The sequence below is a fragment of the Pundamilia nyererei genome, unplaced genomic scaffold, assembly GCF_000239375.1.
Source record: "Pundamilia nyererei isolate P.nyererei 1_Seehausen unplaced genomic scaffold, PunNye1.0 scaffold00104, whole genome shotgun sequence".
NCBI lineage: Eukaryota > Metazoa > Chordata > Actinopteri > Cichliformes > Cichlidae > Pundamilia > Pundamilia nyererei.
The window spans coordinates 807,220-820,626 of record NW_005187505.1 but is presented as its reverse complement, the minus strand read 5'-3'; the positions used below and the strand labels follow the sequence as shown (position 1 = coordinate 820,626).

At 39.4% G+C, this 13,407-nt stretch overlaps 1 protein-coding gene across 9 annotated transcripts in view; it reads left to right on the top strand.

The window, feature by feature from the left end:
- Positions 1 to 5,068: 5,068 nt before the first annotated feature.
- Positions 5,069 to 13,407, top strand: part of magi2a (membrane associated guanylate kinase, WW and PDZ domain containing 2a) — a 257,702-nt gene continuing 249,363 nt past the window's right edge. For all 9 annotated transcript variants that reach the window (XM_005740820.2, XM_013912847.1, XM_013912846.1 and 6 more), the window contains exon 1: positions 5,069 to 5,553. In XM_005740820.2, the coding sequence (XP_005740877.1) occupies positions 5,253 to 5,553 (301 nt within the window). In that variant the 5' untranslated portion in view covers positions 5,069 to 5,252. The remainder of the gene's footprint in view (positions 5,554 to 13,407) is intronic.

Sequence of the window (13,407 nt, the reverse complement as noted above, 5' to 3'; positions counted from 1 at the left end):
AATAATGTGAATTATTGTTTGCAAGATGGTTTGTTCCACAATGGATTGTGTTGCTGCACGGACGTTTTAGAGTGACCCACAAGTAAGGATTGTTAGGCTGTATGTTGCTGTTGTACATGGCACAGGACCAATCTGAGTCGCATGACTTGTTAATAAAACTTACTACCCCGTTGGGTAGGAAATAGATATTCTTGAGTCTGTTGTGAATGAGACCAGAATATAACAGCTTCCGCAGATAACCCATTGCTTGCTGATATCCTCTTGAGGAGAAAAAAACCCATCGGGAACCAAGCGTGGAAAATGGTCGGAAGCTGCAGCTTTTAGCACACAGGAGTTACTTTTAAATACGTTGACTTCAATACATTAATTTAGCATTTTTTTTGTTTTGTTTTTAAACAATATATCATAACATACCTGATCTGGGAAATTTGCAGATGTCCTGTTTTGCCTCCACATTTTCTCGGCATTCACAGCGTTTCCCCATGACATCGGCAGTGTATGAGATTCAGCTGAACATCTCTTGGCACTTCTTTTTTATTTGAGGTCAAGCAACAGGAGACGGAGAGTGACAGACTGAATCTTTTCTGTGCTGCGAGGTAGAACAGATGGCAGCAAAGTAAACAGGTCAGATGCCTGAGATTGACCGGGCTTGAATAAGACAGTGGCCACACACAGTCATTCACTCATTCCTGTACGGAGCGTGACATTGTAAAACAACCTGCCAAATCACCAAGAATGACTCAGCTGGAGCTGGAACGGCAGCGTTCGCTTGCACAGAGTGGATATTAACTTCCTCTTTCATTGGCGGTGGAAGCCATCGTCAGGCAGTTTCACTTTATTCCTGACCAGCTTTAATTATCTTGCAATAAGGCCTGTCATAACCATTACATCATGTAGCAGAGCAGTGTAACAATCCCAGGGGCAGCATCACTGGCTGAGCCAATGAACTCCCATCTGGTCGTGTAGATGTGACTGATGGCTGAACAGAATGATTTCCTGCAATCTGAATCTGTAGAAAAGGCAGGAAGTGTCTGTTTGTGTACTGTGCCTTGTGCTTCCAGGAAAACGATCACATAAACAGGAATTTTGAAAATGCTCTTCTCCAAACATATACATTATTTGTTGTAAAAACCCATTTTCCTCAATCCACTTTTAAAGGCTCAGTGTGGCAGGCGGGAGCCCACCCAGCACATCTTACACATTTTAATCCCACACTGTTTTTCCAGTCCTTTCATTTCCTGGGCTGTTGTTCTCTTCACCTCCCTGGCACTTATTCTGCCACGCGCAGAGCATTCCTCTCCTTGTTCAAACACTGCCTCCAGAATTCCTACCCTTGTTAAAATACTCCCTTTCTCTTTTGTTTGGATTCTTTCTTCTTCTTTTTAAAATTTTCACTCAGCAGTGCTCCCACCTCTGGAATGCAGAGGCACTTCTCCAAATCCCACTGAGGAGACAACAGAGCATTGTCTGCTGCTTTACTGTCATCATGACTCAAGGACAGCAAAGATTGTTTTGAGCAAAAATTAATTGCAAAACAATGTTGATTTGATGTCCATTGTGGAACTATATCTTCAGATGTGCATTTCCTTATTTTGCTCAACAATTTTGCTCAGCGTGTTTTTGTTCTTGGACTTTGAACCTGGAAAAGTTTAAATGTACATATTTTTACATATTTAGACGATAAAGTATGTGTTTCTGCATCCTTGCTGAAGGTAAGTTGAGTTTGCAGAATAACACGTGCTTCAAGGCCTTGTGCTTGCTGCATGTGCCTTCTTGTGTGTTGGAGGTACAGCTATGATGAGTGTCCATGGGTAACATAATCCATGCAAACAACCCTAGCTCAGAAATTATAATGTTATCTGTAGTTCGTTTACACCAAAAAGAAAAGTGTTTTTTTACAGGGAATTACTACATTTGTCTCCAACTGCTTCCAGGATAGTGATTCCAAAGTTGGCTTAGCTTTGACATAAAGATAAGAGTAGTATTAATCTTCTTAGTTATACGGGACTTATGCATCTCATATTTTACATAAAAGCACATTCATTGCACGAGTTATAACAAAGAACTTCTGGACAGCCACTATGCAAGTGTCTTGCACCATCACTCATAAAAAAGAAAATAGGTGCTGAGATTTATTGGAGGATGTGCAAACAAACATGGAAATACAAGAACAGAGTCTGTATGATTGTAATGAGCTTGAAAGTGAATATTTAGTATGCCCCAGCTTTAATCTTCAACACAGCCTGAACTCTCTTAGGAAAGCTTTCTTTAATTTCTTTAAGTAGTCTTCAGGAATAGCTCTCTGGACTTCTTGAAGGACATTCAAAGATCTTTCTTTTGAGGTTGGATGCCTTTGTGTTTTTCTTCCGTTCTCTGTCAAGATGATCCCACACTGCTTCAGTAACGATTAGGTCCAGGCACTAGAGAGTCCAGTCCGTGACTGATAGCGGTCCATTATGTGTTTTTCTATCCAGGTATGCTTTTACTGCGCTGGCCATGTTTTTGAGGTCATGCTGAAAAAAAGGTTGTTGCCAAACATGTGCTTTCTAGAAAGATTTTGATCCACCAGTACAAAGTGAGAAGATCACAAAGACTGGACTATAAATGAGTGAAAAATCAGACAGTGTCCAAAGGAAAACTTTAAAAGATCTTCAGAAAGCCCAGAGAACTCAAGTATGGCTCATTGCAAGCAAATTGTAAAGAAATGAGAGAAATCTAAAAAACTTCCACACAGCACTCCTCATTTCAGTTTGACTCCTATGACCTTCATGAATTGCTCTTTGTGCAGCTTTGCACTACTTTGAGTGCTCCATCTATTTTTGTTTGTTCCATGAAAGTCCCATTCTTGCACAGGACACGAGTTAATCTGCCTGCTCACGGTGCAATGAAACCTCCTCCAAAAACCCCTGTTTTTGTGTTTAACACTCCCATACAGTTATTGTAGTTATTGCCAGATTTGGCTCATCTTCTTTCCCCAGACTACCAGATTGATGCAGCGGAGACCATGCACTGTAAGGCTGCCCTGACTCAGTATCCACTTACAGCTACCAGGGTATTCTTCTTTTTTTTATTAATTTTTTTTATAACAATTAAAATTGCTTACACAACATTTTAATGATCGAGTCCTTTGCTGTCAGTATCAATATCTCCATCAGCTTTTACTGGTATTTTACAAGTAGTGGCAATATGGAGAAAACATTATTGAACAGTTAATTGAATGAATGAATTAAAAAAAAAAAAGTCTTAAAAACAACCTTTCCTTGAACTGGGTGGAATAAATGACATCATGACACAAGAGGAAGCCGTTTTGGGTTTAAAACAGGGCACTTATCTCACGTCATTACTGGAATGCTTCCTTGTGGGGAAAAATGCTATTTTTAAGGCTTTGAAAAGGATTAAGAATGACTGATAACTCTGCATTGTAGAATAGCAATTATCTTTGCATATCTATACAGTTGTGGCAGCAAAGCGGCAAACTATCATTACTGAGAATGGGATCAGTAACTACGTGAGAAAAGGCTTCATCACCAAGCAGACTGGAGGATGTCAGTGCTGTGACGGAGAGACCCACAACACACACTTGTTTGAAGACGGATTATAGTCAGCCAATTCTCCATTTGCTTTATGTCCCTTTCCTCCAGTCGGAGATAAACACAAGGGGATTTTCACTTAAGAGCCATTTTTTTCTGGTGCATGACAGCACTATTAGGCCTACAACAAACCAACTAAGCGAGCGGATCATAAATGCCGTTAGAGGGAACAAATGATTCTGAAATCTGAGTATCAATATAGAGGAGGAATTCTCAGCTGATAAATACTTGCAGCCTTTGAAAATGCTCCGTAATATAAACGTCACACAAGACCTCGAGGCTGTTCAAGTAAATACAATCTTGCCTTCAACTTCACCTGAAAATAATGTTAAAAAAATGTGTTTGGGGCTTCAATTCAAGTAACACACTGAAGTCACCCTCAAAGCTTCTTGTCAAACCAGAAGGAGACTTTAATTGAAGCAGAGTCATGTTTAAGGAGAAAGGAATCGCAATGATGCTGGGGGAGGCAAAAAGAAATTTGAGTAGACTCGGATGATCACATCTTTAAAGTTATAGTTATGGTCTCACCGGCTACACTGTGGCAGATACTTCGCATTTATTTTAAAACTGTAGTATTAGAAGTGTCTGTAAACAAGTGTCAAACAGAAGAGACATATTTGTGGTTTGAAACCCCCTGTTATTAGCGCTTCTTTGCTGCCATGCCAGTGGAAATACCGCTGCTCTGCCTCCCCCTCTTTCCTTTTTCTTTTTTCTTTTTTCTTTTCGTGGAAAGCTGGATTTTGGGAAAACCCTTGTCTCTCTCCTCCTTCTTCAGCTTTCACTTCCGGGTCAGTTGGGTTGGTCAAAGCTGGATGTCGCTTTCAAATGACACTGGTAATGTTGTGCATTTCGAATTTGAGAAGTTTTAAGCGCTTTATTCTTGGCGCTCAAGATGAACTTCCTTTTTGGAATGTGTGGAATGCAAGTAAAGGTTTTACAACGATAAATACTGATTTGCCTCATTGATTTATTTAATAAGATGACGTGTTTCTATTGCACATGTCAGCAAAGTTTTTAAAGTGAAATAATAACAAAGTATAATCTAGTTTTATCATTAAGAACAAGTACGAGTACGATATCTCACTGCATATTATTGCATTTCTGCTGGTAGATGCAGTCAGATTGCAATTGGTTTGAGTCTTGTTTTCTACATTTTACTGGCTACAATAGAAAACAAGAATGCCAAACTTTTTAATTAATAATATAACTTCTTACATCACCACACAAAACCACCTATATTTCTCCAGGAGCTAATCATTATCACCTAATCATTATCTAAACAGATGTTTCTTTGTTTGTTTGTTTGTTTTTTATCAAATTTTAAGTGTAGTGTTTCTTACAATCACTTATTCACATAGTGTAAATTCTCCTAAACTGCGTTTTTCTTGTTCGCGATGGTGTTTGCATAAACTGCGATCGTGTGAGTTCCGATTTTTAAAATATCCCCTGAAGGCGGCACAAGTTCGGCAGCTCTCAGTTATTGCAAAGGCAGGCTGATGATCCAGCTGCTGTGCGCGTGAGTGTGTGCGAGGACATGGATACAGCTGGCGTTTACCACTGAAACCGATCACTTTACAGTGCTGCCGTGACACTGAGGCACTTCCGAGAGCGACAAAACTTCTTCCACAGCCGCACTCATGTGATTTTCCCTTTCTTCGAGCCATGTCCAAGACCCTGAAGAAGAAGAAGAACCACTGGACAAACAAAGTCCACGAGAGTGTCCTTTGCAGGAATGAGGAGGGGGAACTGGGGCTGGAGTTGAAGGGCGGCGCAGAGAATGGACAGTTCCCGGTTATCGGCGAGCTTCTCCCGGGCGGAGCGGTCTGCCATAGCGGCAAACTCTTCCAGGATGAACTCCTGCTGGAAGTCAATGATACCCCTGTGGCTGGACTCACCACCAGGGACGTCCATGCTGTGGTCAAGCACAGCAAAGACCCCCTCCGACTCAAGTGTGTCAAACAAGGTGAGGTTTGTAAGCTTTCGGCGCAACTTTCTCGCATGTCGCAGTTTTTCTTTCGGTTCTTTTTTGAAAACCGTTAGCTTTCCCCCCTCAACGCGCTTTTCTCTTTTGACAGCACCTATTGTTTCCCAAAACTGATGCGCTTACCCCCAAGGCTCCATACTTACAGTAAACCATGCAAATAAATCACATACTTGCCACATATATATTATAATGATGCCGTTATTTTGTTGCTACACTTATTAGGCGTATAGAAACGATTATCTAAGAGGTGTTTGTGGCGTGTTTTTGTGTTGGTCGTGGTGTGCTCCTGATGTGTTTGGCACTCGTCCGAGTTAGGGGGTGTGTTACAGTTGTGGCAGTCAGAAAACACATTCCAGTGTTATTCATAATTCATAAGAAGTCATTTACAAGTATTGCGCCAACTCCTTCAGCCTTGAACCCAGCTACTAGCTTACAGATATGGATTACTTTAGGCGTGCTGTACTTGCAGTAGTGTAACAAAGTATTAATCCAATATATTTGGCATGATACCACAGATATAAACAGTGGATTATGTGAGATGCTGGATCAGATTAAATTGGATTGAGCCTTGCACACACATTTATTTCAGCAGAATATTACAGTCATACATGATCTTTCTTATAATTAGAAATCTAAATTACTGAGACATTTTATGTCCTGATTTAAAAACAAAAAAGAGGAAGAAAAATAAGCAATTATTTAATTGGCAGAAAATTAATCAGGACTGACTTTGATAAGTTTTAGTCAGTTTGTCTGTAATAGCAAGCTGTTAGGATTGTGTCATTTTTGGGGTAATTTTGCTGGCCATTTATGGACGCCTACATGGAGTTGCGGAGATGATCATAAATGAAGAGAACTGGTCATTTTTGCATTTAATGCATGTGCCATTTGCCCAAATGGAACCTCTGCTATTCTTGCCAGATTCTTAAATAAAAGAAAATTGCACTATATTTTCAGTTTAACCTTTGAATTACATATAATTTTTCTCTTTTTTTTTTCTTTAGAGCACACATTTAACTATGCAATATTTATTATCCAATTTGTGCTTCACTGAGTGGACTAAATTGGATTTGGAAGGGATATTTTATAAATATTAGAGCAAATCCCAGAGTCCCTATTTCAACATTATAGTTGTGTCACAGAAAATGAAAAATATCATAAAGTATGATAAGGTCACCGTTAGCTTGGTATTCGGTGCAATGAAACAGCAAAAGCCCCCCTGCACAGGATTACTACAGAGGGCTTCTTTTTTTTACGTGGGAAGTGCTGTGGATTGCTTAAGTGAGTGTAGTAGCTGCGCTGGATACACATGAGGCTGTGATTATGTGGTCCAGAGGCTATATAGTTTGTTGAAGAAATGTTTGGTTTTGCAGTATATGGAGTAGCCAGAGTACACATTTTAAAAAGAGCACAAGTCAAAAAGAATTTCCTAACTTGTCCCTGGTTCAGACTCATCTCATTCTTGTCAGCTTTGTCCTCCGGATGTGCAGCTCTTATGTCACGGACACGCTCCTCTGGCTGTCTGTGGTTTTGATCTCAACAGCTAATGACTCTCCGTGTCTTGTGTTGTACGCCGGGACCGGGATCTGTGGGATCTCATTTTGGGGTGAAAAATCAGCGAAACCCTGTAAGAAGCTTTGGATCAAAGTCCTAGCTTGTGTGCTTGCATAAGTGTATCAGTGTGTGTCTGTGTGTGTGTGTGTTCATCGTCACCCCAGGGATTTATTCAAAAGGCAGCCAAGCCTATACCAAATTAAAATGTTAACTTTTTTTTCATGAAATATTTATATCCTCCAGCAATTTTCCAAGTGATTGATATTTCCCCATAGCTGTGCTCGTGTTTGCGCGATCGGTTGTTTACAGTGTTGAGCTCTTTTTATTATGATTGATATGTACATTAAGTAAATATTTTGGAGGGAAAAACAGGCTTTTGCAGTGCCCTTGCAGCTGTGTGCTCAATAATAAATATTTTCACTTTCAAGCAGACGCACATAAACTCCTATAATCTGTCTCAGTAGATTCTTTATTGAGCAGAGCGAGTCAGAGAGCACAGTTCAGTCCACTTGTTCTGATGTTATATGGTAATATGACTGTGTAATGAAAGTTTTTTTTTTTATCTTTATGGTTAGTTGTTTGTTTATCACGTGCTGCTTGAAAGTTGGTGAACTCTAGAAATGTCTGTATTTGTGCATAGATATTAATTAAAGTAGTATTAAACAGATGAGAGACAGAAAAGAGGTCAGCTGGTCGTTCAGTCATTGAGGAAATGATTCAGTATTACAAACGTATCTGTACATCAAGATCTAACTGTAAATTTTAGAATGAGCTTGGAGTGAGGTGTGTTCAGTCAGAATCTAGACACTGGTGGTGATGGAGATGAAGCGGGTGGAGACTTGGATGAAGATCTCTCCTTGGCCAGGATGAGATGGAGAGGGAAAGGTTCTGGCTTGCATGAATGAAAGTCTGAAAGGCAGAATATTAGAAGAGCACTGAGATTTAAGGCGCACTGAGGAGATTCTGATTGGCTCTCAGAGTGATGAGGACAGAATTGTGTTGGACGGCCTGAAAAAGTGGCAAGGAATGAGCAAATACAGAACTTCTTTATTGAACTTGTGCATAAGTTTGACATTATGTCCAAACTAAGAAAATACAAGAATAATAATGTCCTCTCCAGGAATGTCTAACCAATAAAGAAAAGTCCAAAAGGGAGGTGAGGAGTACTCTAGAAGGTCATGAAGGAGTCCTGGCTGTAGTTTAAGAAAAGGTCACATGGACAACCCATAAGGCTGTTCAAACAATGTTTTTCAGGCTAAAATAGAACTTTTGCAGAAAGGAACTGAAAGCATGGGACAAGAACCTCAGGGTTTCAACCAAGCCTGACATCCCCACTGGGTCTAAGCGCTGGGATTTTTCCTTCTTCTTTCTTCTTCTTTTTTTGTTGTTGTAAAACTTTAGCATTCTGGTTTGTCGGCCAACTTCCAGCATTTTTTTTCACACTTTGAAATCTGAGGTCATGTTTGAACATTAAAGATAAAAGCTTCACTGGCTTTTCTTACAAGATCAATCTGAACTGATTTGTCAAAGATGTCTAAAATACAGAAAAAAAGTTAAAGCAGTGATATGTATATATTTTATATTTCACAATAATGCAAAAAAAAAGTGTAATACTTTTTACCAGGTCACAAAAATGAAGAAAATGCTATTTACATTCAACTTTCATGCTGGATTGAGCAAATATGACAAGTGGTATCGCATAAACAAAAACAAAAATGTCAGTACATAGTTTCCAGATGGTACTCTAATTATAACCGAGAAAATAACTTAGTTAAATTTATGCACTCTTGTCATTTTCAAAACCTACTTTGTTGGCATGCACATCAGAGGAGGTCGAGCAGCTTGAAAAAAAAACGTAAGAAGTTTAGAAATGGAATAAAGGACAAGGTAAATATTGTGAGCTTATATCTGCGCACTTACTACTTTAGAAGTGTGAACACTTCCAAAGTGCCCTGCTTCACACTACTTTCAATCAACTAACTAATCCACCAGGCTGGAAGCATCATTGGTCAAATTTGGAGGCGTTTGAGTCAGTTAGGGACAGCAGGTCGCTGAACAAACTGCTCTCCATCATGAACAACCCATGACACCCACTCCACACTTGTGAGGCAACGGGAGCTCCTTCTCCCTCAGACTGATTCAACCTCGCTGCCATAAAGAATGCTTAAGGAAATCATTCCTACTGTTCTCTGTAAAGCTGTACAATAACTCTTCATTCTGTGACAGGTGAAGACATCTGAACTGCATCCCGCGTTGGTGGTAATGTCATGGTTTAAGACCTGTTTCGAACCACCTGCCATTGATGGAACCATCAATTTGGAAGACACCACTAAATACCATACTAAGACAAAATGTCAGGACACCAATCCATGAAATGAATCTCAAGACAAAGTGAGTCATGCAGGAAGACAGCTACCCTCAGTACACAGGTTGTGCTGCCAAAGAATAGTAAAAAAGAATGTTTTGGAACGACCAAATTCGGACTTTAATCGAATAGAAACTGAAGCAAGCAGTTCATGTAAGGAAAACCAGCAATGTCCCAAAATAGAATAGATTGTGTAAGGAGTAGAGATGGCACGATACCACTTTTTTATGTCCGATACCGATACCGATATCATGAATTTGGATATCTGCCGATACCGATATGAATCCGATATAGTGTGTTTTAATCAATAAAACTGTTTTTTAATATCTTGCTGCATTTTGTATAAGTTCATAGTCAAGTTTAAATAAACAACAGCACTAAAGCTATTCTGTTATACCTGTGTGTAAAAAGTACACTGCGCCCAAAATATTTCATAGTTCAGCAACACTGATCAATCTAATAAACTTAAACCTGCTCCATCCTTCCTATTCTGGTATTTTAAAGAGTACTTAGCAGAAATATTAAGCAACCTAACTAATAGGTTTGCAAACTACCAGCAAAAAAAAATAAAAAATAGGGAACCACCCTCCACTTTGTGATGCTTAATCGATGTAATCAACTTTAATTTGATGAAGTGTGAAAAAAAAAATGCACAGGAATAAATTTTTTTTTCAAGAATAATTAAATAGATTCAACATCTTTCTTCAACAGAATTGCAGACTGCACAGATGGTACTTTCCCAAAGGAAAAAGTACTATAGCTTACTAGGGTATATTAGACTTAACAGTTACTATATACAATAATGGACTTCTATACATTTTACATCAGATTAAAACTTTGGGTGTAAGATTCAGATAATTATTTATTAAAAGCTAGACATTTTAAATGAGAATAAGAAAGAAAAGTATGTCTTTTCCCTGTTAATGCCCTATCGGCCCCCCTGGCTAAACTTTGCTAGATCCGCCCCTGCACAGTTACCAGCGTCAGCTACGTAGAAAAAGATCCTGGAGTAGAAAGTAATATTAAATAAATTCTAACAACAGCTGATCAAGCTTAAACGTGCTGCTGTTGTTCAGCCGCTGGTTTCCTCTTTCTGGTGCAAAGTGGGCCAAAAGCAAAGAAGAGAGACGGAGTCGCGACAGAAAAGCCGATCAGCTGATCGTTAAGCAGTTTCATGAAGTAGCGGCAGGAGAGAGAGAGAGAGAGAGAGAGAGGCACTTGCTCCATATATCAGTTGTTAAGCTTAACGCTGGAATGCTTTACAAACATTCAGAGAGGAACTTACACACTTGCTTTACTTCTCTCTGGGATAACTTCCTTGGAGATGAAATGCTGGTTTGGTAGCGAGACTACAAATACACACAGCCGCTGTATCACGTGACCATACTGCTCCGACGTGCTACGGTTATGAGACGAGTTATGCCATGTAGCAAGTTTTGTGAGGTGCTTTTTTGATATTTAATGGATCGGATTACATTTTTTATTTCTCGCCGATATCCGATCCAGTAATTTAGGTCAGTATCGGACCGATACCGATACGTAATATCGGATCGGTCCATCTCTAGTAAGGAGTGCAGGAAAATTCTCAAAAGGTGACAGGCAAGAGTGACCAAAATCTTCTTGACCCTCACATGTGTCATTTCCATTCATTACAGCTGATAATGTTTTATGCAGAAATATAAAAAAAAAAAATCTAAAGGCATTATGAACATTCAAGCTCCACTGTAGCGTACGTTTATTAATCTCAGAGCCAGCTTTCCTCTAGGGTCTAGAGTTTATTATATAAGACCTGTAATCATAAATGCAACCCTCTTCTTTTTATTTAGATAAATGTGGCAAATCAGGACTAGCTTTTGTGTGTGATCTGAGATTGTGGCCTTTATATTAAGTATTACAGAAACATTTCTTCTCTGCCTCTTTCTCTCTCCCTCTTTTTAAGCCGCTAAACGCATTTAACTTTGAGAAGATTTGTCTTAGTCTGTGGCGCCTCATGGTAACAATGTTTCTATGACAACAGTACATGAAAAGGCACTACTTACCCATTTAGTGTTTTGAGATTTTCACCTGAACTTGCAGGCTTTAGTGCTTCAGTGTGTAGATCTTATCCTCAGATAAAAGTGTTAAAGATGTGTAAATGTGTCTGTTTACAAATTCTTTATTCCATCCATTCCTGGATAGGTTGCCAGTCTATCGCAGAGCCAACAGAGAGACAACTAATTTAGACGCGCTGCAGAGCGTCCCGAATGCCTCTGGATTTTCACTGACTTGGGCAAATTTTAAAGCTGGACTCTGGGAAATTTGAAGGGGTTTCCATTAGACTAAATAATGTATCAGTTCATCAAAAAGTTAACACAAGATCCATCCTGGTTATGAGTAGAATAAGCGTGAGACATTGCCTGAAGTGTTCCTTTCTTACATATAGCATAGAGCAGGGGATGATCTGCTTCTAGGCACACCTGCCAGGTTTACACTGTAAACAGAGCTTTTTCTCTGATGTCCTTGTTCTTAATGTAGTGTGCACCTCGCATTCAGAAATGCTTGACAGATTACTTATTGGGTTCTCATTCATTATTGTGTGTTTTTATTTATTTATTAGTTGTTGTTTTTTAAAAAAAAGAAATTTGCATTTATAAACCCAAATATGATTCAAGGATGAGCAACATCCCATAATAATGGGTGGGTAGAATAAGCTTTGAAATTCTGAGCGTTGTTTGTTTTCGCAGTGTACTTGAGGGTAGCTGAAGGTTTTGCTCAAACCCAGCTGTAAACAAAACCTTTGCTCACAGAGAGAAACTCTTGGTATTTGAGGTTTTGAACAAGGGGCAATCTCAGAAGCTGAAAAGTGAAGCCAGAGCGGAAGTGCTAAAAAATTGCAGTCCCTCTAGGTGCCGCATAAAGCTAGCTCCAAAAGTGGATCAGACTCATGTTAGACCCATGAGTGGGGCTTGTATTATAACTCTTCCACTTAGATACTGTAGTTAAATGACAGGTGTTAAGTTGGACCTCTTTACTGTGTGCCGTTGGTGCATTTTGGAGCATTGTGTCTAAAATGTTATGGACCATCCAGGTTTTTGGACGTTGCGTCAAAGTTGTGGTTTGGTTTTGGCAAGGGACAATCCAATGTGTTATTAGTCTGTTAGTTGAACTCCTGTGGAAAAGTGTTAAACTAAGATGCCAGAAAGAAACTGTTGTGGGAACAGTCCCCAGATTTTATTGATGATCTTTCAAGATATCTCTTTGGACATCAGCTGGTCTTTCACTGAATTTTTTAGTCCAGTGTTTGTATATGACAGCCACTCTTTTTTTTTGTTTAAGCCATTAAATCCTGCATACATCTCACCTTTTATTTGATCCATCTGTGGTTTGCTGAAGCCTCATCAGATACGGTCTCAATAGAAGACTGACTGTCAAGAAACCATTATTAGGGGAGAGGAAACTGGGGAAAAGGGGCTGAGATATGCCAAATTATTCAAGATCTGCACTGAAAATCAGTGGCAACAGGTATTATGGAGTGATGAATCCAAATTATGAAATTTGTGGTTCAAATCATCTTCAGCATGTACAGAGGAGATCAGGAGAGAGGTACAACAGTTTGTGCTTACAGGCTTCTGTAAAGCTCTGTTACGCTTTGGGGCTGCATTTCGGTCAGTGTTGTTGGTGCTCTTATCAAAATTTAAGGAATTATAAATGCAGAAAAATACCGTCAGATTTTGATCTGCCATGCAATAACATCTAGAAGGCATCTGACTGGCAACAGCTTCATTTATCAGCATGACAATAATTCCAAACTAGGGCTGCCACAAACGATTATTTTGATAGTCGACTAGTCACCGATTATTTTTGCGATTAGTCGACTAATCAGATCATCATCCATTGGACGTACAGCGTACAGCTTATTGCACCAGCAGCATCTG